Source organism: Arvicanthis niloticus, chromosome 15 (assembly GCF_011762505.2).
Source record: "Arvicanthis niloticus isolate mArvNil1 chromosome 15, mArvNil1.pat.X, whole genome shotgun sequence".
Classification (NCBI taxonomy): domain Eukaryota; kingdom Metazoa; phylum Chordata; class Mammalia; order Rodentia; family Muridae; genus Arvicanthis; species Arvicanthis niloticus.
The window spans coordinates 15,693,532-15,717,315 of NC_047672.1; the positions used below are offsets into that span (position 1 = coordinate 15,693,532).

The 23,784-nt window shown below is 46.0% G+C and overlaps 1 protein-coding gene and 1 pseudogene across 1 annotated transcript in view; one reads left to right on the forward strand and one right to left on the reverse strand.

The window, feature by feature from the left end:
- The window catches only part of Znf862 (zinc finger protein 862), a 30,254-nt gene extending 7,052 nt beyond the window's left edge, over nucleotides 1-23,202 (reverse strand). The window contains exons 1-5 of the mRNA XM_076913384.1: nucleotides 22,991-23,202; nucleotides 21,920-22,077; nucleotides 17,146-17,843; nucleotides 15,131-15,305; nucleotides 461-565 (exon numbers count right to left, since the gene is read on the reverse strand). Of these exons, the coding sequence (XP_076769499.1) occupies nucleotides 461-565; nucleotides 15,131-15,305; nucleotides 17,146-17,843; nucleotides 21,920-21,962 (1,021 nt within the window). The 5' untranslated portion in view covers nucleotides 21,963-22,077; nucleotides 22,991-23,202. The remainder of the gene's footprint in view (nucleotides 1-460; nucleotides 566-15,130; nucleotides 15,306-17,145; nucleotides 17,844-21,919; nucleotides 22,078-22,990) is intronic.
- Nucleotides 8,782-10,252, forward strand: LOC117720358 (G2/mitotic-specific cyclin-B1-like; annotated as a pseudogene).
- Nucleotides 23,203-23,784: the final 582 nt, after the last annotated feature.

Genomic DNA, 23,784 nt, shown 5'->3' on the forward strand with positions numbered 1-23,784 from the left:
CTTCACAAACAAGTGAGGTTAAATTCAAGCACCTTCATCTTTCTGTGAGTCTCCGGAAGCATGTTAAGTCTCACACAGAGTGGCTACTGGCCAATGAATGATAGACCGGGGTGTAAAACATGCAGCTCCCACAAGCCACAGAACTGTCACTGTCCCCAGGAGGAAAGCATGGGAAGGGAATGCTCAGAGTCAGGGCCACCCCACTCCTCTTGTCTGCCTCTTCCCACCAGCTCTGGTACAGCTCCATCGGCACTCTGCTCCACAGAGGACCTTATTTGTTCTGCACTGTCCCAGTGGGCTATTCTACAATCTCAGGTAGGGTTAGTTTTTTTATTCATCTTTGTCTGTCTGTGGCCTTGTAATACAAGAGGTCCAGACTAAGCATGGATGAACTCAGGCTGTGTGGCTTCCCATAGCTACATGTACCCAGTCTTTTAGAACTTGATGGAGCCAGACTCACCTAGTGAGCGACTTTTCCCTGACTTTAACCCATTAGGGTCCTTGATCCAGGGTGCAGATCTCTGTTCCAGTTTTGTGATCAAGTCTGGCTTGGCAGCAGGAGGTTCTGTTGGAGAAATAAGGAGTCATACAGTCACTGGGCTGGCAGAGCACACAGCCCACCACAAGCTAGACCTGGCCCTGTAATATGCAGAGACGACAGTTCTGTCCTTGGTAAAGGCCAGTTAGTGAAGCAGATTTAGAACATACTCATCTGAATGTCAAAGTAGGAGCCAGGGAAGACTAATTCTTAGCCAGGATGGATTACTTCTATGGCCAGTCATGGGAAGCAAGAGCCAGTGAGATGCTTCCAGAAAAGTGCCTGGGGTCAGGGAGTGGGAGCAGAAGAGAGACGCACAGATGCAATGCAAAGCCCCATGCAAGAGGCTGAGTTAAATTCCCCTGGAACCAGATGGTGACAGGAAAGAAATTACTCCCAAAGTTGTTTTCTGACAAACACACACACACACACACATACACACACACACACACACACACACACACACACACACACACACACACACACACACGAGTGCGCCGTGGCATGTATGTGCCCTGCCATACACATAGACAAGGACACACATGCACACACACACACACACACACAAATAATGTTTAGAACACACAGAAGTAATTAGTAGTTCTGAATGCTTCTGGGAGGAACTGAAGGAGTATTTATTCTTTGGATCACTTGAATATTCGTATGCACGATGTGGGTATTTGTGTGTTTACATATTTACTTTTAATAAAAACTAAGTATGCAAATGATTGAAGTGTGGCAGACTGAACTGGTGTCCTTCTTAAAATGGCTTCCAAAGAAGACCAAAGAAATAACTAAAGGCAGAACCCAGAGAAACACTGTGCTAGACAGACCAGGAGACAGGAGATGCAGTAGAGCTGCCTCCCAAGGGGAGCCAAGGTGGTCTGCAGCACAGAACCCCAGACCAATTCAGAAACAGGCTCTGGAGGGCAGGACTGGGGCTGGGGGCATCAGGAGTCATTAGTGGGTAAGGAAGACAGGGCGGACGCTTGCTCAGACACCAAGGGGGCCCCCAGGAAAGAGCACCATTTGGGGGGAAGAAGAATGGAGATAGAGTATCCAGGAAAATCTTCCAAGAGAAATCCCTAGGACACTGAAAAGTGAGGGATACTGTTGTTGATAACGTTTTTTCAGTTCATAGGCTCAGGGGTACTGCTAGGCGCAAAGCTCTGGCTGGTCTTATCTGGTCTTGTACCTTCTGTGCCAGTAAAAGGAAGGTGTGTGTGTGTGTGTGTGTGTGTGTGTGAGAGAGAGAGAGAGAGAGAGAGAGAGAGAGAGAGAGAGAGAATCTTAACCCTGAGCCCTCCCTTCAGCCTCCAAATTAATAAAGGACGTCAAGAGAAAGAATTAATACTGACAGTAATAAAGCCATGATGGCGCTGCAGGAATGAAGACGGGGGCTCAGAAACAAGAGCAGAAACAGAAAAATTCCAAAACACTGAATCATTGGGAAATTTAAAAAAAAAAAAAAGCATAAAACAGAGAAAAAAAAACAAAACAGCCTTGTCTAGTCTCAATAGAAGAAGATGCACCTAGTCTTACTGCAACTTGATATGCCAAGGCTGATGGATATCCAGGGGAGGCTCCTCTTCTCCAAAGAGAGAGGAAGGAAAGCTGGGAAGAGGAGAGGTGAGGAGGAGGGACTGGGAAGAGGAGAGGTGAGGAGGAGGGACTGGGAAGAGGAGAGGTGAGGAGGAGGGACTGGGAAGAGGAGAGGGAGGAGGAGGGACTGGGAAGAGGAGAGGGAGGAGGAGGGACTGGGAAGAGGAGAGGGAGGAGGAGGGACTGGGAAGAGGAGAGGTGAGGAGGAGGGACTGGGAAGAGGAGGGGGAGGGAAGCTTTGATCAGGATATAAAGTAAATGAATAACTTAGATCTACAGAAGAGCTGTTATTTGAAAAAGAAAAACAGAAAACTCCAAAGATGGGGGGGAAACAAAAGTGAATTGTTAGGGGAAAAAAGCAGAAAAAAGAAACAAAACACAGTCTTGTCTAGGAAGTATCTGACTAACATTAGAGTTCTGAGAAAAAAAGATAAAAGATAAAAGAAATCACTGCGGAAATCTCATGAAGACACTTCCCCAGCTCTGACGCTGGGGAAGGAGCTGGGAAGCAAACGATATCGATACCCGCTGCAGGCATATCGTGACACACCTTAGTACAACGGACTAGACTTTCAACAGTAATTTCTATTTTTAACCATGCACATGTGTGTGGTGGGTATGTGTACACGAGTGACCAAAGGTGTAAGGTGCCCCTAGGCTGGAGCTCCAGGCAGCGGAGAGTCGCAGATGTGGGCACATCTTGGCCGGGTGCCGGGGAATCATGAACCCAGCAGAGTCCTCTGCAAGAGCAGGCCACGCTCTGACTGCTGAGCCGCTGGGATAGATTTTAAAGGCTCTCAGAGGAGAAGTAATACATTGTGTTCTAAGATTTAGGAGTAAGAGGACTATTCAGTTTCTCAGCAGTTATCTGTAAAAACAGCAGAACGGGGCTTTCCAATCCTGCTAAGGTAATGAATGGTTTCCGTCCCGAATCCCACGCCCATCAAACCCTCCCTCAGTCCTCTGGGTACCATGAAGGAACCTGCAAATCTGCCATGTCTCAGAAAGAAGCTTTTGCATCTACTGTTTGTTAGGAAGCTACTTGAAGATGTGTCACTGAAATGTCCACAGGAGGGACAGATCCAGAAAGCAGGAGAGTGACAACATGACAAAGGAGTCGCTATGCCACAGCTGTGTGGAAGGCTAAGTAACTAGTTTGGTAACTTGTTGAGAAGGTCTAAGAAGAAAGCACCCAGATAACCAATGAAGTCGACAGGTCTCAGGATGTGTGGCCACAGGGAAACACAGCAGAGGAGTGTCTTAACCCCACTGGAGAGAGTTTGGGAAGAATCACTGCAAGTACAAAAAAAATTACCCCAAAAATATGAAAAAAATATCTACAATGAAGGACAACGCACAATATAGCACTCGGCAGTAAATAACACACAAACACAATTGGGCAAATAACTTACATTGATGCAACCGTAAACGTTTGTTGTTCCTGCTCTGAGAGGATGGAGGGGAGAGAAGTGGACCTGGGTGGTGTAAGAGGCCATGTCTTCATCCTCCACAGTAGGAATCACTAGGTAACATCTAAAATTAAACCAGGAAGAACAATGAACACTTGCAACAGGGTGCTTACATATGACTCTGTCTGCCTATCAAATATGAGGCACCAGGGCCAGGAAGATGGCTCAGCAGGTAAGTACTTGCCACCAAGCGTTCAACCTGGGTTCAATTTCTGGGACCTATACACTGGGATGAGAGAACCAAATTCTCATCAACTATCCTCTGACTGGCAGGCATGCACCCACATACATGTGTACCTATACAATAAATTCTAAATAAATAAAATATAATTCTAAAAGAGTTTAAATGGATTTGTTACCTCTAACAAGGCTCCTACTAGACACTGCAGGCTAACAAATAAAAAGCCAGAGACAAAAATAGGTTTCCTCTTTTGCAGTTGGCCAGTGAGATACCACAAACCCTCAACCATCATAGGACGTGTCAAGGACAGATTATCCTCCAGAATTTGACAGTGAGACCCTATTGCTATAGACACCACATACTTGAGTCATAGAATATGGAGAAATCAAGCTGGCAATGACCTAGAAGCTTTGTCCCTATTGGTTAACACTCAGTACGAGATGGTGCTATGCACACCACTGGGGATAAAAGTAACCACCCATTTTACCCACTTATGAACCCTGCAAGCTACAATAACGACTGGCAGGACACGCCCACTGGTGCAATAGTAAGTAAATGTCATGAGAGTAACTAATCACTTTCTGATTGCTTTTAATAGTAGTTCCTTAAGATAAGACTCTACACCTGACACCATTACTGAGGCCAAGAACCTGTGGCTTGACAGGTCATAGGCCCTAGGGCAGAACACTTGTTATCATTCTACTAAGTGAACACAGTATTTAACAACCTGCTAATGGCTTATCCAAACACCTATAGGTTAGTGCATCTCTCAACCCTCATTAGAAAAGTTTCTTTCTTCATTCAGTAGATGGCAATTAATGGAGACCCACAAGCGGTCAATGCGCAGGCCATAAAGGACTGGAGTGCTCAGCTCTGCACAGCTACATCCCACAGCTACATCCCACAGCTACATCCCACAGCTACATCCCACAGCTACATCCCACAGCTACATCCCACAGCTACATCCCACAGCTACATCCCACAGCTACATCCCACACCCCTACCAAGGCTCAGGGATCATTGCAAGAAAGAAGACAGAGAGATCGTAAGTGCCAGTGTTTTCCCAGACACAACTGTGCAGCTGCATATATGAACAAGGGTAGCTGTGACAAGACTGAGCAAGCTCAAGTCAGACAAAACTCAAGCACTTTTTTTTCCCATTTGATGGGAAAGGGGGAGGTATAACCCCTGCTAAGCTGACCATGCTCACATGAAAGGCCATACACCCGAAAGCATAAATTGGACTCAGTGAGTTTTTTAAAACGACACAAAGTTAGGTGGGTAAGGAAGGGGGTGTAGATTTGGGAAGAGTTGAGGGAGAGGGGTGAATACAATCAAAACATTTTGCACAAAAATTATCAAATAGCTGATTTTTTAAAAATGAGGCACCTGCCACCTACTATTCTGAAGCTAGGTCATGGCACAAACACAGAAAGCACAGTGCTACTCTTTCCTGCAAAGAGGGAGTCAAAGAGTCAAAGAGCTCAGGAAGCCAGGTGCTGGGGATATCTGGGGGAAAGCCATCAAATGGACTGTGAGCCTCCCTCCCTGGTGGAGGGAAGGTGGAGACTGAACCACTGCCTCTCTCCCTGTGGCTGTGGGGCCGGTCACAAGAACGGTGGAGCATGGTGCTTGGTGAATGGCCAGCAAGCCCTCAGTTCCTCAACCACATAGAGGATTCTACCACTATTGGGAATGAGCTTGCAGCACTTCCTCCACAGGTCCTTTCAGGCAGAGGCTCCTGGCCAGTATCTTTCTCTTTTTGGTTTTTCAAGACAGGGTTTCTCTGTGTAGTTCTGGCTGTCCTGGAACTCTGTACACCAGGATGGCCTTGAACTCAGAAATCCACCTGCCTCTGCCTCCCAAGTGCTGGGATTAAAGGCGTGCGCCACCACCGCCTGGCTTCCTGGCCAGTATCTTAATCCTGGGCCTATGAGAACCACAGTAGGGAGCCCAGCTGAGCTCACGTGGCCTGATCTGGAGAACTTCAAGACAATGAAGATTTCTGATCCTTCCTGGCTACTCTCATCCCCAGGGTGGTGAGGTCTACTCCATAAATCAGAGCTAAAAGAATTACTGTGGCCTAGCTTGTTCTCACCCTGTAGCTCCAGGCTGCCCTAACCTGAAGCACACTCCTGTGACCAGCTTTGGAAAAGCTGCCCTCTGGCCTCCCCTTAGTGATCCTAATCTTCCTACTTATCTCCAGGGCAGAGCTTCCCTCTCAGTTTTGGCTCCCAGTTAGTAAAGTCTTCCCAGCTGGGGCTGGCATTTAATCCCAGCCCTCCAAGAGGTAGAGGCCAGTGGATCTCATGAGACCAAGCCTGTCCTGGTCTACAGAGTTAGTTCCAGGACAGCCAGGACTACACAAAGAAGCCCTGTCTCGAAATAAGAAAGAAAGAAAGAAAGAAAGAAAGAAAGAAAGAAAGAAAGAAAGAAAGAAAGAAAGAAAGAAAGAAAGAAAGAGAGGGAAGGAAGGAAGGAAGGAAGGAAGGAAGGAAGGAAAGAAAGAAAGAAAGAAAGAAAGAAAGAAAGAAAGAAAGAAAGAAAGGGAAAAAGTACTCTCTTTCAGGGTTGGGTATTGGTGGCCCATATTTTAAATCCCAGCACTCAAGAGGCAGAGGTAGGCAGATCTCTGACTTCAAGGCCAGCCTGTCTACAGAGTGAGTTCTAGGACAGCCAAGACCACACAAAGAAACCCTGTCTCAAAACAAACAGACAAACAGACTCTTTCAGAGACAGCACTGCTAACCTGTAGTAAACGCTGACTGCTTAGCACATGATGCCTCCTTTACTAGCAATCCTAGGCTAAGGGGCTGGGATGGCGGTGGAGCGCTTGTCCAGTGTGCACAGCATGCTGAGCTCAGTCCTGTCTGAGTTAGGGTTTGCTGCTGTGAACAGACACCATGACCAAGGCAACTCTTATAAGGATGACATTTAATTGGGGCTGGCCTACAGGTTCAGAGGTTCAGTCCATTATCATCAGAGCAGGAACATGGCAGTGTCCAGGAAGATATTTGGGGCTGGAGGAGCTGAGAGTTCTACCTCTTGTTCTGAAAGCAGCTAGCAGAAGATTCACTTCCAGGCAGCTAGGATGAGGGTATTAAAGCCCATACCCATAGTGACACACCCACTCCAACAAGGCCACACCTCCTAATAGTGCCACTCCCTGGGCTGAGCTTATGCAAACCACCACAAACCCTAGCACAGAAGGAACCTGCTGTGGTGGTGCATGTAGTCTTAGCACCTAGGAGGTGAGGCAGGAGGACTGGAAGTCCAGTGCCATCTTCAACCACACAGTGAGTTTGAGAGCGGGCTGATATACATGAGACCCTGTCTCAAACAACCAAACCAGACCCCAAAAAAACCCAAAAAACAAAAAAAAAAAACCTAGGTCAGCCTGGATGTTTCTGTTACTTACAAATATCCATCCTGCTCCCCGTCTTCCTCTCCTCTCCCTCCCTTTTCTTTTCTTTTCTTTTCTTTTCACATAGTCTCAGGTCAGCCTCTCAAACCCTTGATCTTTCTGCCTTGGCCTCCTGAGTCCTGGGATTAGGATTACAGGCATGCACCATCATGCCCAGTGACAAATTTTAGTTTCTTACCAGTTCAATGTAAATCAGATGTTTTAGATGTTTTCTGGCAGGAAGCAAGAGACATCATCAAATATGATCAAAGTGTGAAAACAGCATGTAAAACATGGAAATAAAGGAACAGTCAAATATTTTGCAGAGTAACAAAGACAGTTCTAAGAGAATGAATCCAAAAATGAAAGACAGATAGGAAACAGAGAGCAGAACACACTGAGAGTGGAACAGGCACAGTTAACACTGAGAGTGGGACAGGCACAGTTAACACTGAGAGTGCAACAGGCACAGTTAACACTGAGAGTGGGACAGGCACAGTTAACACTGAGGGGGACAGGTACAGTTAACACTGAGAGTGGAACAGGCACAGTTAACACTGAGAGTGGGACAGGCACAGTTAACACTGAGGGGGACAGGTACAGTTAACACTGAGAGTGGAACAGGCAGAGTTAACACCGAGAGTAAGACAGGCACAGTTAACACTGAGAGTAGAACAGGCACAGTTAACATTGAGAGTAGAACAGGCACAGTTAACACTGAGAGCAGAATGGGTGGTGGATGAACTCAGAGGGAGAGTGCTTGCCCAGTGTGTGCCAGGCCCTGGGTGCCATTCCAAATGCCATGAAAGATCAGATAGGACCAAGCCCTCTTCTCTATGGGACGATGACCATCCTCTGTAGGCTAAGCACTGTTGGATCAGCCAGGTGCTCGTGACTGACAGGTGAGTGGCTATAACTCAAAGTCTATATCTGCTGAAAATCTGAGCCATACTGAGGCTAAGCAGATGAAAATTAATGTTAAACTGGTTGCACCAAACTGAAATGTCTGTTTGAAAACAGATCCAGGGATGGATCTGTAGTTCAGTAACTGTGCTGGCCAGTCTTATGTCAACTTGATACAAGCTAGAGTCACCAGAGAAAGGGAGCCTCAGTTGAGAAGATGCCTCCATTAAGAAGATGGCACCTTGTGGTCAGTAAGATTTCATTCCAACTTACAGAGCTCCACCTGCCTCTGCCTCCAGAGAACTGGGATTACAGGAAGCAGTAGCACCACACAGCTTGTCCTGGACTTCTATTTGTCAAGAGATCTTTGTGATTCCAGTCTTACAGCTGGGTATAAATCAGTCGTGTGGTTTGTAACCTCTAGGTTAAATTTTGGTAGGCTAATATGTACCTCAGAATTTATTCATGTACTCTCTAACAATCTTCTGGATTTTTTGGTCGTATCTGTTGTGATTTTAAAAATCTTTACAGTTACGTTATACAGGATAGAAATGGCCACGTTCATCAAGTGTATAATGTTCACTCAGGGGCCTGCTGTGGAGGAGCAGCTGTTCATGTTTAGCTGTGGGCAGGCAGAGGTTGGAGTGTCGTCTCCAATCGGCAAACCTCTGCTTCAGGAGGAGCCATGGCTCTCAGGGTCACTAGGAACACGAAAATTAACACAGAAAATAAGGCCAAGGTCAGTATGGCTGGCGCCAAGCGTGTGCCTGTGGCCATTGCTGCTGCCCCCAAACCCGGGCTGAGACGGAGAACTGCTCTGAGAGATACTGGCAATAAAGCCAGTGAACAGGCAAGAGTGCCTCTGAGAAAGGAAGCAAAGAGGTTAGGCGCAGAAAAGGTACAGTTAGAGTCCCACCAAAACCTGTGGAGAAGGTGCCTGTGTGTGTGCCAGAGACGGAACTTGCTGAGCTTGTTACAGAAGAGAAGCTTTCTCCTGAACCTATTTTGATTCAGGGATAATCCCTCTCCAAGCCCAATGGAAACATCTGGATGTGCACCTGCAGAAGAATATCTGTGTCAGGCTTTCTCTGATGTAATTCTTGCAAGGAGTGATGCAGATGCAGATGATGGAGCCGATCCAAACCTCTGTAGTGAATATGTGAGAGATATCTATGCTTACCTCAGACAACTGGAGAAAGAGCATTCAGTTAGACCAAAATACCTCCTGGGTCGTGCAGTCACTGGAAACATGAGAGCCATCCTTTTTTGTTTGTTTGTTTGTTTGTTTGTTTGGTTGGTTGGTTTTGGTTTGGTTTTTCAAGACAGGGTTTCTCTGTGTAGCCCTGGCTGACCTGGAACTCACTCTGTAGACCAGGCTGGCCTCAAACTCAGAAATCCACCTACCTCTGCCTCCCAAGTGCAGGGATTAAAGGCGTGCATCACCACCGCCCAGAGAGCCATTCTAATTGACTGGCTAGTATAGGTTCAAATGAAATTTAAGCTGCTACAGGAGACCATGTACATGACTGTGTCCATTATTGATCGGTTCATGCAGAACAGATGTGTGCCCAAGAAGACGCTACAGCTGGTTGATAGGACTGCCATGTTTATTGCAAGCAAATATGAGGAGATGTACCCTCCAGAAATAGGTGACTTTGCCTTTGTGACTAACAACACTTACACTAAGCACCAGATTGGACAGATGGAGATGAAGATTCTGAGAGTTCTGAACTTCAATCTGGGTCGCCCTCTGCCTCTGCACTTCCTCTGTAGAGCATCTAAAATTGGAGAGGCTGACGTCGAGCAGCATACTTTGGCCAAATACCTCATGGAGCTCTCCGTGCTGGATTATGACATGGTGCATTTTGCTCCTTCTCAAATCGCAGCCGGGGCTTTTTGCTTAGCACTGAAAAGTCTTGACAACGGTGAATGCACACCAACCCTGCAGCACGCACGCCCTGTCCTACACGGACGAACCCCTGCTTCCTGTTATGCAGCACCTGGCTAGGAATATAGTCATGGTGAACCGTGGCCGTACAAAGCACATGACTGTCAAGAACAAGTATGCAACATCTAAGCATGCTAAGGTCAGCATGCTGGCACAGCTGAACTGTACGCTAGTTCAGAATTTGTCTAAGGTCGTGACAAAGGCATAACTCCAGTGGACTACTACATCCACAAATGCAGTTGGCACCATGTGCCGCCTGTACATAGGATACCGTGTTTACTTGCTCTTCAATAAAGGCTGTGACTTAAAAAATAAATAAAAACAAAACACAAAAAGAGAAGATGCCTCCATAAACTTGAGCTATAGGCAAGCCTGCAAGGCATTTTTCTTAATTAATGTTTGATGGGAGAAGGCCCAGCCTATAGAGGGTGGTGCCATCCCTGGGCAGATGGGCCTGGATCCTATAAGGAAGCAGGGGAAGCAAGCCAGTAAGCAGCACCTCTCTATGGCCTCTGCATCAGCTCTTGCCTTCAGGTTCCTGCCCTGTTTGAGTTCCTGTCCTGACTCCCTCTGATGAAGTGTAATAAGGAAGTGTAAGCCAAATAGACCCCTTCCTGCCCAAGGTGCTTTGGTCATGATGTTCTGTCACAGCACAAGAAATCCCAAGACAACTCACAGCAACGGTGACCCTAACGAACACAGTGAGTGTCTTACTCACGGCTTCTATTGCTGTGCAGAGAAACCATGATCGCTGCAAGTCTTATAAAGAAGAACATTTAATCAGGGCGGGCTTACAGTCCAGATATTGTCATGGTGGGAAGCACGGCAGCACATAGACAGACAGACAGACAGACAGACAGACAGACAGACAGACATGCTGCTAGAGAGGTGGCTGAGAGTTCTATCCAAATGGACAGGCAGCAGGGAGAGTGACGATGGCCCTGGCTTAAGCATCTGAAACCTCAAAGTCTGTCCCCCAGTGACACACCTACTCCAACAGAGCCACACCTCCCAGCCGTGCCACTCCCTAGGAGCCTACGGAGGCCATTTTCAGCCAAGCCACCACAGTGGTAAAGCAACTGCCCAGAATGAGTGTGGGCTTCAGTTCCATTCTTCCACAAACCAAAATAAAAGCCACACTCAAGAATGACAAACTCCGAAAGAACATTTTCCCCATTTTAACTCTGTAATTGTCTTTCCTATTATAAACTTTGTGAAGCAGCAGTCAAAGGAAGGTGTGGCCTAAATGTCTATCCACTTCTCACTAAGGTGACCGAATCAACAGTGACCTACAGGGAAGGCAGAAAGAGACACCATCCATTAGCTGGGGGTGGGGAAGAAAGACTAAAAGACTGGAATCTCACACAGCTTGAACTTCAAAAGACCTTGAGTTACATGGTGCCATCATTTTAATACCAACATGATGACCACAAACATGTCCATTCAAAGAGGAGTCCAACTAGTAAGAGACGTACAAAGTAAGGATCTTATCTGAGTCCAATGGACACTCAGTTCAGAATAGCAGGATTCACTCTGGACACTTACCGTATAAATGACTGCAGTCTGGGGGCTGTTCTCATATGGAAACTATTACTGCCCACTTGCAGAATTGGTTTAAGTATCACATCAAACATACACAAAGCTTTCAACATCAGACCAGTCCTTGGCAGACATTCAGGCCACAGAAATGCCACTGCCTCCACTTCCAGACATAAGAATTGAGGGGAAGCTGGGTGGTGGTGGCGCACGCCTTTAATCCCAGCCCTTGGGAGGCAGAGGCAGGCAGATTTCTGAGTTCAGTACACAGTGACTTCAAGGCAAATGATGCCAGCTAGCTCTCCTTTGACTAAGCCAATTTTCCTGTTTCCCTTTGGGCCCCCAGATGGGAATTCTTCGCCCCAATTCAGCTGGAAGCAGACAAAAGGAGATCATCGCCCCAGTTCCTTAGGTTGGGGTGGATGGTTCTGGTTACTTTGTAAATTATACATGTGTTGTAATTTAAGGAATACTTTACAAATGTAGCTTCAGACAGGAAGGGAATTAGAGAGCTAAATCTCAGAAATTAAGTGGGATTAATATTTTACTCTTATATAGGCATTGTGCCTGTATAACTCATACAGAAATACAAGGCTTAGACCCAGTTAAAAAAAAAATAGGTATATCTTACATTGGTAAGAAATCTTTATAATAATTACAAGGTTGAAATTATAATCTCTTACATTGATATGGAATTTATATTAATATATTACTCTCATGTAGGCATTGTGCCTATATATCTTATTTAGAAATACAAGGCTTAGACCCAGTCCTTTTTAAAAAAAAAAAAAAAAATAGTGGAAAGGAATTAACAGACAACTGTTCAGATTGCCTTACATAGTTGATTTTCAAAAACGTCAGAAATCCATAGAATTGACATTACAAACATTCTGATATAAACATTTATTTTATTGGAGACCTATCTGATCCTGACAGCTTCCCAGTCTTGGATTCTAAGAAGAAATTGAGCATCTTTGGAGTTACACCAGTTGTGGTATGACAGCCACTAGGCAAGAATTGCCTCTTTTAATCTACGGACAAAATAGTGTGCAAAAAAGAAACACACTTGCAGAATAGTCGACTGATTATATCTGCCAAGACAGAGTAATCAGCCCTTAGTAATTCTGCATTACTAGGTCTGTCAGATGATTCCTGGGCCAGAAGGCTGAAGACCAGATGCTCCAACATTTTGAAATAAGGAACTGTCTAGATGTTCAGTGGTCTATTTAAATTGGCTGAGTTTTAGAAGCCACGCTTTGTGCTTCCCATATCTTTAATTAACTAGTCATCCTGGATTTCTGATGGGGTTGAAGATTTATAATCTCACAGCCTAACCCAGGCTATTTACTTTGAGAAGATGATTTTCAGATGCTATTCATTTTGAAGACAGGACATAGGCCAGGTTCAGAACTAAGTTTTTTAATTGAGAGAGATGGCAAAGGTTCTATTTAGTTAACAAAAATGATGGACTGGGTGTTAGGTTTATCTTGTACTTTAACAAACACAACATGGTAAAATAGCTAGTGTTCAATTAATATGTGAAAAGAAAAAAAAATTTTTTTATTATTGGACAAAAAGGGGGAAATGTGGTGGATAGCCCTAGCCTCTTGTTGTCATGGTAACTCCACTCCTGGGAGGGGCTGCGAAGGAGGAGTGAATCTTGTAAACCTTCTGTCCAATCAAATTTGTTAAATAAAGGCTACAGCCAGTGATTGGGCAGTAGAAGAGGAGTGGGAGGAGCCAGAGGCAGGAAAAGGAGGAAGACGAGGAGAGCGGAGGGAAGAAGACGGCGTGGCGCGGAGTTGGCAGTTGGTCGAAGCTAGAGGGCAGTTGGTAGAGAGAGAGAAGACGAAGAAGGCCTTGACCTAGGAAACCGCAAGTTGTTAAGAGCTCTCATAGCCGGGGAATAGTGTAGTTTAATGGTAAATCTGCCCAATCTAGGCATGCAGCATTCATTTGATACTTATTGACTTGTGTCGTTATTCTCTGGACTCCCTATGGGCAAAAGATTTACCGCAACACCAGCCTGGTCTACAGAGTGAGTTCCAGGACAGCCAGGGCTACGCAGAGAAACCCTGTCTCAAAAAAAAACAAAAAAACAAAACAAAGAATTGAGGGGGAAAAAATTACCAAAAGAGAACTATGAAGCACTCCTTTGTACGTACATCATACTACTCTTGAGATAAGATACAAGGAACAAAAATATCTTGCTGCTCAGCTGTACAGTTGTGGTGCTGATGTTCTGAAAGTATGCCACATTCACAGGCACCCAGACCAAGGGGACAAATACCCCATCACCATGAGAGAATTATTACTTAAGTAACTTCTGAAATGTCTAGGGAGCCCTACGCACTGCAAACAACTGGATGGGTGCACTGTAGCTGCGGAGCGTTAAACTAGCACACACAAGCCCTAGATCCAAACTGCAGTACCACACACACATAAAATAATTATAGAACTACAAATAATGATAAAAACAAGTCTATAGAAGAAGAATGTTAGAAAGTAGAGCTAGAGAGATGGCTCAGTGGTTAAGAGCACTGCCTGTTCTTCCAGAGGACCCAGGTTCAATTCCCAGCACTCACATGGTAGCTCACAACCATCTGTAAACTCCAGTTCCGGGGGATGTGACGCCCTCTTCTGGTCTCCACCAGCACTGCAAACGCATGATACACAGATACACATCCAGACAGAGCACTCACACACACTAAAAAACAGAAAAAGAAAAAGGGAAAAAGTGTTAGAAAGTAATCCAGATCACAGTCGTAGTATAAATAAAGGGCCATGCCAATCACGAAGTCATTCAGCAGCAGAAGTCACGAGAGGTGCTGTTGCAGTTGTGTGTACACAGTGGCCTGCCCTGCCTGCAGTGCACACTAGTGAAATTAGGAAACACCAGTTCTAGAACACAACAGCTCTCTCTCCCCCCATCTGATGTTCCATGGCAAGCTGGGGTGTCTGCCACAATGATGCAGAGTGAGGAAGGAGGAACAGATGCAGGAGAAGTCAGTACAGCGCTAGCACTCTCAGAACGTTCCACGGTCCAGACTTACTGACACTAGTGCCCAGGCCATGGCGCTGGCTGGAAAAGATGGAAGAGCCTCGGGCTACTGAGATGGAGTGGAAACCCTGAGATGCCATTCACACCCTCTGTCCTGTCTAGGTGTCCTTCCTCCATCCAGGGGACCTGGATTTATGGCCCTCTCCCATCTACATCAGCAGCCAGCAGCCCCAGGGTACTCTTCCAGACCTCTTATGGAACTCAGCCGTTCCAGTGTCACTCAGAGACATGCAGATGCCACTCGTCCACTGGACACCCAGCATATGGCTATCAGTCCATGAATGGGAGTATAAGACTGGGGGTGCATGCACAGGAAGATGAATGAAGAAGTGATACAGCACAGTGACCCAAAGCAGGCAGTGGTCCGAGGGACACAAGACAGGCTCATTCTCTACCCATAAGGAAAGTGCAAAACTGGGAGAAGGTCACAGCTGCCCTGAGGTCCCTAGCCAATGACAGAAGAGTATGAAAGCCCACGGGAAGCTTTACCCAGGGAAGACAGCAGCTCATAGTTCATCCGCATCACAGCTCTGTAGAGCTCCTTCTGCTGTTTGCCTAGCAGGCGCCACTCCTCCCGAGTGAAATACAGAGCCAAGTCTTCAAATGTTGCAGGGAGCTCCCCGGACACCCTGGACTCCTTCGGCCGCTCCTGGTCAGGAAGCTCCTGCAACAGAGGGCAGCATGACTCAGCCCACTGATGGAATGAGTCTGCAGCCTTTCTCCTGGAAAGCGCACCAAGAGGCTCAGGAATGAATTCCCTGCTGAAAGTCATCAAATCCGAAAGCTCCAGATAGTAGTTAAACCAAACTGATTCTGTCAAATCTAACGGTCTTCAAGAAAGAGGAAAACTCACAGAAGAATAGCATCTAATTGTACATGGCCACCTGGAGCCCCAAGGTCACCTTATACCCACTGTGGCTGTAGAGGGGACTGCCTGTCTTCGTAACTCCCCCACTGGATGTGAAGAAAGCAGCAGTTAAAAAGAACTAGAGATGTTTACAACTAAGGAGGGTTTGACCCACACCACACTCCCAGAGTCCTGAGGCTCTGAAGATCAGACCTGTTATTATTACCTCTTAACACTGAAAAACAAGAACATGAAGAGAAGCTCTGCTCTTCCTCTAGATTCTGGAAAAACCTGACCATAGTAGAAGGCTCCCTACAGTGTTATCTGTGAAGAACAGTTCAGCTATCCGCTGGCCCTCTGATCACCAACAGTTTACTGTTAAATTCTACTTTATGTTGAGAGCTGGAGAAAATCTGAGTCTCTCAAAGATTCCAAAGAAGCCGGGCGGTGGTGGCGCACGCCTTTAATCCCAGCACTTGGGAGGCAGAGGCAGGCAGATTTCTGAGTTCAAGGCCAGCCTGGTCTACAGAGTGAGTTCCAGGACAGCCAGGGCTACACAGAGAAACCTTGTCTCGAAACCCCCCCTCCCCCCCCCCAAAAAAAAAGATTCCAAAGAACAGTTTCCTTAGCTACTGACTCTCCAGGAAATTAGGTAAACGTGGAATAACATAGGTGAGAACTGTCCTCCACCGGGGTCCAGGTACCAAATGGAAAGAAAGTACAAGGCTGCTGGCCAGGGCTCTGGGCAGAGGCCGGACGGTCAGTCACAGTGGCTTGTGGATTTTGGACTCCAGGAAGTCACTTCTTCCCAACCTACAGTTTTCTCCAAACATGGTGAATTTATCAAATCTTAGACATGGTTCATCATTTGTGAAAAGGTTAAAGATAAGCCAGGCGGGTGATGCATGCCTTTAATCCCAACACTCAGGAGGCAGAAGCAGGCAGATCTCTGTGAGCTGGAGGCCAGCCTGGTCACAGAGTGAGTTCCTGGATAGCCAAGGCAGTTAAACAGAGAAACCCTGTCTTAAAAAGAAAAGTTAAAGATAAGGACTATCACAGAATGGCCTATACTCTGTTTGTGATGGTGGACCGCTTCTTGAGTTCTTCAAAAAACATTACTGTTCCTTCTATGAGAAGTTAGAATCGGGCTTTTCGGCTGTAAAACAGAAGATAATCCAGCAGCTGTCCCAATTAAATGACTTAATACCTGTAAAGCATTTAAAGGAACACCTAGTGCATTAAAGTAATGTGAGCCGGAGCTAGAGACACAATCATTGGGTAAGAGCACGTGCTGCTCCTCCAGAGGACCCTGGTTCAGTTCCCAGCACACACACACACACACACACACACACACACACACACACACACACGACAGCTCCTAATGTTTATGACTCCGGTTCCAGAGCATCTGATACCCTCTTTTGACTTCCACAGGTACTGCACACATGTGGTGCACAAACACATGTAAGCAGACACTCATGTGCATAAAATAAAAATAAATAAAAGATCAAAAAATATAAAAGCATGTGTGCTCTGGTGACCCCAGGATGTCAGTGCCAAGTACTGCAACCATTCTTTTTTCCATAATCATCTTGCATTTTATGTCACTTTCAGTATGGAGCCCTCTCTATGGCACAACAATCAATAAATGTGTTACCTGGCTGCAGAAATCAATACTGTCCTTAAATAATGTGCTGCTATTTGAGGGACTGAGGATGTCTCTGCCAATTTCTTTTTGCCTCAGATCTGACTCGCAGTCTAAATACAATGCAGGGATGGCTCTACTCCCTGAAGCGTCCTCTGGTTCAGCTCTTGGGCTAGACAGGAGCTCATCTGGACCATCAAAGTCCCCCAGAGGCCCTGGCAGGTAGAATGTGGGGTCATCTGTGGTGTGGGGGTGTTCAGGGCTGGCCAGGATATCTGCAGGACTGTCCCTGAGACTCTGAAGGTGGGCTGCCCAGACGGGGTCTTTGGCGGCCAGGGCATTGACACAGAATATGTGGGCCTTGCTCTTGGCGTGGTATTTGAGAGTTTCCACCTTGAACGGTCCCGTGTAGCCTTCTATTAATCGCGACCTCCTGTCCCTGACAGATGGATATTCCCGGCAGACAGCACAAAACAGAGCTGTCTGTTCCTCATTCATGATCAACCATGGAAACTTTGTAAACCACGACTTCTGGATAGAGCGGGGCTTTGGGGGTTTCTTGTCTCCTCCTGTCCAGTCTTCCTCGGGTGTGATGCTCTCTGTACTGAAGTGAGCATGGCAAGCTTTCTTTTGAGGTGGCAGGTACTGTCCTTTCTCTCTGGTGGAACCCTGCATGTCCATCTCTTCCATAGAGTTCACATGGGTTTTTCCTTTTGAAGAAAGCAAAACATGAAATTAGAAATCCTATGGTCTGAGAGCCATCAAGTGTACAGAAGGCAGAAGGACACACTCAGTCTAAAACACCACCACTTCCTCTCTACTTACTCTAAAGATTATTATAACATCATATTATACTATAATATTATAATTGAATTCTTGACTTTTGCTTGTGTCAGACTCCTCATACACATCTTGCCTAACCCAGAAAGAAATCAAACAGGTGTGTTTTAAGAAAATGTTTTCTTTCAAAAAAAAAAAAAAAAAATTAAAGGGTAGACACATTGGATCAAATGGGCCATCACTGTGCTTTGACCAAGGTTACCTCAGACAGTAGCCCTGCCCTAGGTTCACGGCTTACGTAAGATAAAACTCAGAGGCCATGGAAACACAGGGTTTAGAGAAATCACAGAACCAGACGGCACTGTCAACCTGTAGGAACTTCTCTCTGGGGTGGGCTTGACAGAGAGGCTCTAGCATTCTGCTCAGGTTCTGTAAGGCAAGACAGCCATCTATCCCCTGGGCATACGTACAACCCCAGGATGGATAGCACTTAATAAACTACAATGCCCCTCCAAGTACAATAGTTCCCCTTGTCTTCAGGGACTGTGTTCCAGGACCCTATCAGATGCCTGCATCATAGAGGGTCCCAGAGTCTCTATATACTGTATTTTCCCCATCTATACATAAAAGTGATAACATCTCATTTATAAATTAGACATAGTAAGCAAAGAACAATAACAAAACAGAATGCAATAATATTGTAATTAAAATTATGAAAAAATGGTCTCTCTTCTTCAAAATACCTTACTGTATTATATTAACCGCGGTTGACAGTCAGTTATCTGAAACTATGGAGAGACATCATGGATAAAAGTGGGTACACACTGCAAATAAATGGGGCTACTGCAGGTCTAACTGGTAATGGAGACAATGCCCAGGGCTCAGCTCCCTCTATTACACCTTAACCTTTCAAAGTTCAAAACTCTCACGCCCTCAGGAAGACTTTTCTTCTACACAGGAAATGAAATAGACAGTTATAACTCCTTGGCGACACTTAGGCGCCAACCTAAATTTCAGTGGTCAGTGGTCAAGGGCTCGGTATTTTTGTTCAGTCTACAAAACTGAACACAAAGCTATTTACAGCCATTACGACCAAATTGAAGACTGCACAAGGGGAGACGAATGCTCCTGTGTGTTTCTTTGCAATCACAGCAGTCCAAAGATGCCTGTGGTCTTTCTGAGGAAACCACAAGAGAAAGCAAACTCTGTGGATCTGACTAACACAGGACATGGGCCTTACTCCCTATGTTCCCACAAGAGGAACTGCGTTAACTCTGGCATCTCCTAAAACACAGATGCCAACCCTAGGACTTAGCAAACGGCTGCTCATCCATTTCCTCATCCACTTAGTGACAATTTCACTACTACTGTCTGCCAGGCACAGTTATGGGCACTGAAAACTAAAGCAGGTGAGACAGTCACACCTTACAATTTCCAGAATAAGCAAACACACACTAAAGGGCGAAAATCACAGGAAGGAGCTGAGAGGGCAGAGTACAAGGGCAGGCAAGGGCAGTATTCAGACAAGGTGGCGTCTGTGGGAAAGACAGTGTTCCTCCTGTGCTCAGTGGAAAACAGGCAGACGGGAGCTTGGCCTTTACTATTCCCACCTTGTTAGTAGTACCTGCGGACTCTATGCACACACCACACTCACCAAGATGATGGTTCAAAAGACTCCTCTGGCCCTGCCACCCAATCTTTCTTGCTGTCTGAGTGCAAATCACAGTGGAAAAACACTAGAAATTCTCAACCACTGAACTCAATCAGAGCCTTCTTTATGAGGTTCATCTAGGAAATCTATATTTTTACATTGTGTGTGTATGTGTGTGTATGTATGTGTGTGTGTGTATGTGTGTGTGTGTGTATATGCACACACACACACATATGTGTGAATTTGTAGTTAGAAATTGATGTCAGGTGTCTTTCTCAAATGTTCCTCATTTTAAAAAATAATTTTTTGTTTACAGCATTTGTGTGTCTGAGTATTTTGCCTGCATGTATGTACGTGTACCACATGTATGCCTAGTGCCTGAGAAAGTCAGAGAGGGTGTCAGGTCCCCCAAACTGGAGTTACAGATGGTTGTGCTCTACCATATAGGTGCTGGGAACTAAACTTGAATCCTCTTCAAGAGCAACAAGTCCTTAACTGCAGAACTATCTCTCCAAGCCCCAGAAAAAAAAAATGTTTTATATCATTCTCATCATTGAAGTAGAATTACTATTATTTGGTATATGACTTACCAAAGTTTTGTCTACAAATATGTAAAAACTGAACAGTTTTAAAAAGCTGTCGTGGCAGCAAAATGGTTCAGCAGGTAAAGACACCTGCAGCAAAATCTGATGACCCGAGTTAGGTCTTCAGAAGCCACAGTGGGAGAGTACTGACTCCTGCAAGCTGTTCTCTGACTTACCCACATACACACACACAGCATAATAATACAGAGTAGTGGAATGATAGTGCAAAAACAATCACTTAAAATAAGCATTTGTGCCTTTGAGCATTGAGTCTTCCAAAGGCTACTGCAAAGATGCTGCCACAGGAATGGAGCACAAGCAAAAGACAGCCTAGGGGATGCGTGTGGAGGAGTGAAGAGAGAATCTGATCACATGGACGGGAGAGCCCAGGATGAATGCTGCACACCAGGATGCAGTCTATTCCCACGGGTGCAAGTTTTTAAAACCAGTCTGTGACCAGAAGATACAGTACAGCGCACTGCCCAGCAGCGCAGTGACTGTGGCAGGATGAGATCAAGGTTAGCCTGTGTACATAGTGAGACCCTAGCTCTCAAAACAAACCAACCAGCAAACAAAAAACTCAACTCTTGTAACAAAAAACTCAACTCTTGTGACCAGGGACACAAGGTTTCCTTTTCTTGTGGCTCCCCGGGTTGAGATTTGAGAAGGTATCACGGTGAAGGCTAAGGTTCCATCCCCTTCGCAGCACCACCAGGTGGACACAGAATGTGAAACAAAGTGTCTTGTCAGCCGGAGTGATCCACAAATACCTGGCACCAGTCTTTTAAGCTACATTATGGCAAACACCTTCTGCTTCTGTTGTATAAAACCTGCAATCTGCTTGAATAAGAGAAGTCCCTTGCCTATGCAGGATGCAAAGTGTGTCTAAATATTCCATCTCAGCAGGGTCCTCTATTCAGCACCAAAACCCTCTCAAGTGAAGCTCGGCCCTCTTCTCTCTACCTTGTCCCACAGGAGTCCTTCCTCCTCCCATCCCTCTACCTATCCCAGCAGCCTGAGATCCTGTTCTACCCAGGCCTTTGTCTTTTTACTGGTTTGTAATGAATGTATCTTTACTGCCAGTTGCTTTCACAAAGTTCCTTTTCCCGAGGTTTGAATTGAAAATGGCCCCATAGGCTCATAGGAAGAGGTACTATTAGAAGGTGTGGCCTTGCCAGGGTAGGTGTGGCCTTGTTAGAGGAAGTGTGTCACTATGGGTGGGGTGGGGGTGGGCTTTGAGGTTTGAGATGCTCAAGCCAGGCCCAGACTAAAATTGAGAGAGAAATTCCCAAGATTTGAGATTTTTCAATTAGTGGTTGGACCTGAAAAAAAAAAAAAAAAAAACCCAAAAAATCAAATTCCTTTAATTCCTCCAAGGCCTCTCTTTTCTTGTTAAAGGTTAAGGAAGAGTATTGCTGAGCAGAAGAGCTTGGAAATCAACCTTAAATTATCAATTTAAATACCCCCTGCCCCATTTCCTCATCTGAATTCAGTTTCAATCTAAGCCAATCTGAATACGTTCCCCAAGAGAAATGGATATTCCTTTTAGTGTGTGTGCCGGCTGGCCAAACAGCTTTCATTCCTTACGGATCCAGCTGAGTTTGCCTTCACCCAGACACTCTATAGACTGCCAGATCTGAAAAATCTGTGTAGCTAGTGGACTGGAGGAAAGGGAGGATGGGAGAGACGCTCAAACAAAACAATCGAACAAAAACAACTTGCTTGTCTACTGCAGAAACCTTTCCAGATAAAATCACAGCACCAGACTTACTTCTGATCTTTCCTCGTTTGTAGGCCAACCTTCCCAGGCTCATCCACGTTACTCCAGTGGGAACTATAGGAGAGTCCTCTGGGGAATAAGGTGCCTTCCTATGTGTTCTTGTACGTCCAACATCTTATTCAGTGCAAATCTCATAGTACAAACGGACACTGAGGGGGCGGAGAGGGACAAAAGGGCTGAGAAAAAGTCTCATAGCACTTGAAAAAGTTTGTTGAGAAAATTGTTTCCATGCCCCACCCTCCCCCCAAAAAAACCTCAAGAAAGGCTGCAAAAGCTGAGGATGTATCTCAGTGGGTAGAGCCCTTGTCTATTCCAAGGCCCAGAGTCTGACCCTCAGCACTCCTGACTCTATACAAAAGAACTAGCTACAAAAAAGCAGTCAAAGGCCTTAATCGGCAGAAGCTGCCTGTCTCTCTGCCAGTATACCTACAAGCTAGCAACCCTGTTAAGCAAGGCTCGATCCTCTGCTCCGGCCCACTTTCTACCCTACCTCATCTCCCATCTCAAAGCCTCTTCTTGCCCAAAACCTTGAAGCAAGTTTGTGGAGTGTGTTTCTAAAACATGTCCACATTCTTCATGAAGTTGATAAACTACAAACAGAAGTATGCAGGAAAATGCCAGAAGCCTTTTTTTCCCTTCTCAGTCCTACCCTGGGAAGGAGGAACTAAGGAGAACCAGACAATTACTTCATTTCTCAGCTGCCCACCCTTTGGCACCCACTGGTGTCCTTTCTCCAGCCTCTATGACTTAAAAGCAAGGCTTCTCCAAAACGTAAAAATAAAATAAAATAAAATAAGATTAAAAAACGAGAAAAGGGAAACCAGAAGTACTTTGGTATCACTGTGCTTGGCTAACCCCTACCCCGGGACCACCGGCAGAGCAGCCACAAGCAGGGGGTGGATGACCCGAGGGAAGGAAGTGGGGTGGGATGCTCAGACCTAGAGGAGTAAGTGCCTCCCAGACAGGCAGGTGAGTGAGCACTTGCAAGACTAGCTCATCCGTTAGCCCAGACCGGGATGCAAGACAGAAGGGAAGAGTGACCCGGTGCCTTTCCCGTCCTACCTTCCCCGACTCCCCGAGCTCCATGGCCTGGCTCTGGTGGTCGTGCAAACCGCCTCCCTCCGGGCCTATTCCGAGTCCACCGCGGTCCACTCCTGACTTGAGCTCCCGGAGCCGAGCCGCCTGGGCAACGAGACAGGCGGCAGCAAACTAAACTCTCCTACAGCGGGAGGCAGTAGCGCGGTATTTGGCTCTGGTAGTGGTGAGCTGGACTAGTGTCGTACTAGCACAGCCTTTTACAGCTGCCGCTTCGCAGAGGCAGAGAGGCTCACGGGAAATGTAGTCCAGCCTGGAGAGGTCTGCTAGGACTTGTGTTCTACTCCAACCGGCACACAGGTCAGCAAATCAATAAGGTTAATCAAGAAGATCAATACTCTTTCCGTACATATCTTTCTTTGTTTCTTACAAACAAAACAACAATACAGCATGTCACCTGTTAGCCCAAGCTGGCCTCGAATTCCTTTTCCTCCTGCCTAGCCTCTTGAGTGCTGTTGATTACAAGCTGGGCCATCATGCTGGTTGGTGTTGGGGAGAGGGGGTAGTGGAAGTACACATCTGTTCAGGTGCCTCTGTATCTGGTCTTTGTTACTTTGTGGGTTCTTCTTTTTCGCACCCCTTATCCCCTCAGTTTCACCCCCAACACTAGATAGGTGAGAAAGAATGGGGGAGAGAGGGATACTTGAATCTAATTTCTTTCTTCTTGTTTTTCCTTTAAGCGTAACTACTAACAAACCACAACAAACACCACCACCACCACCACCACCACCACCACCACCACCACCACTCGCTCCAAAGAC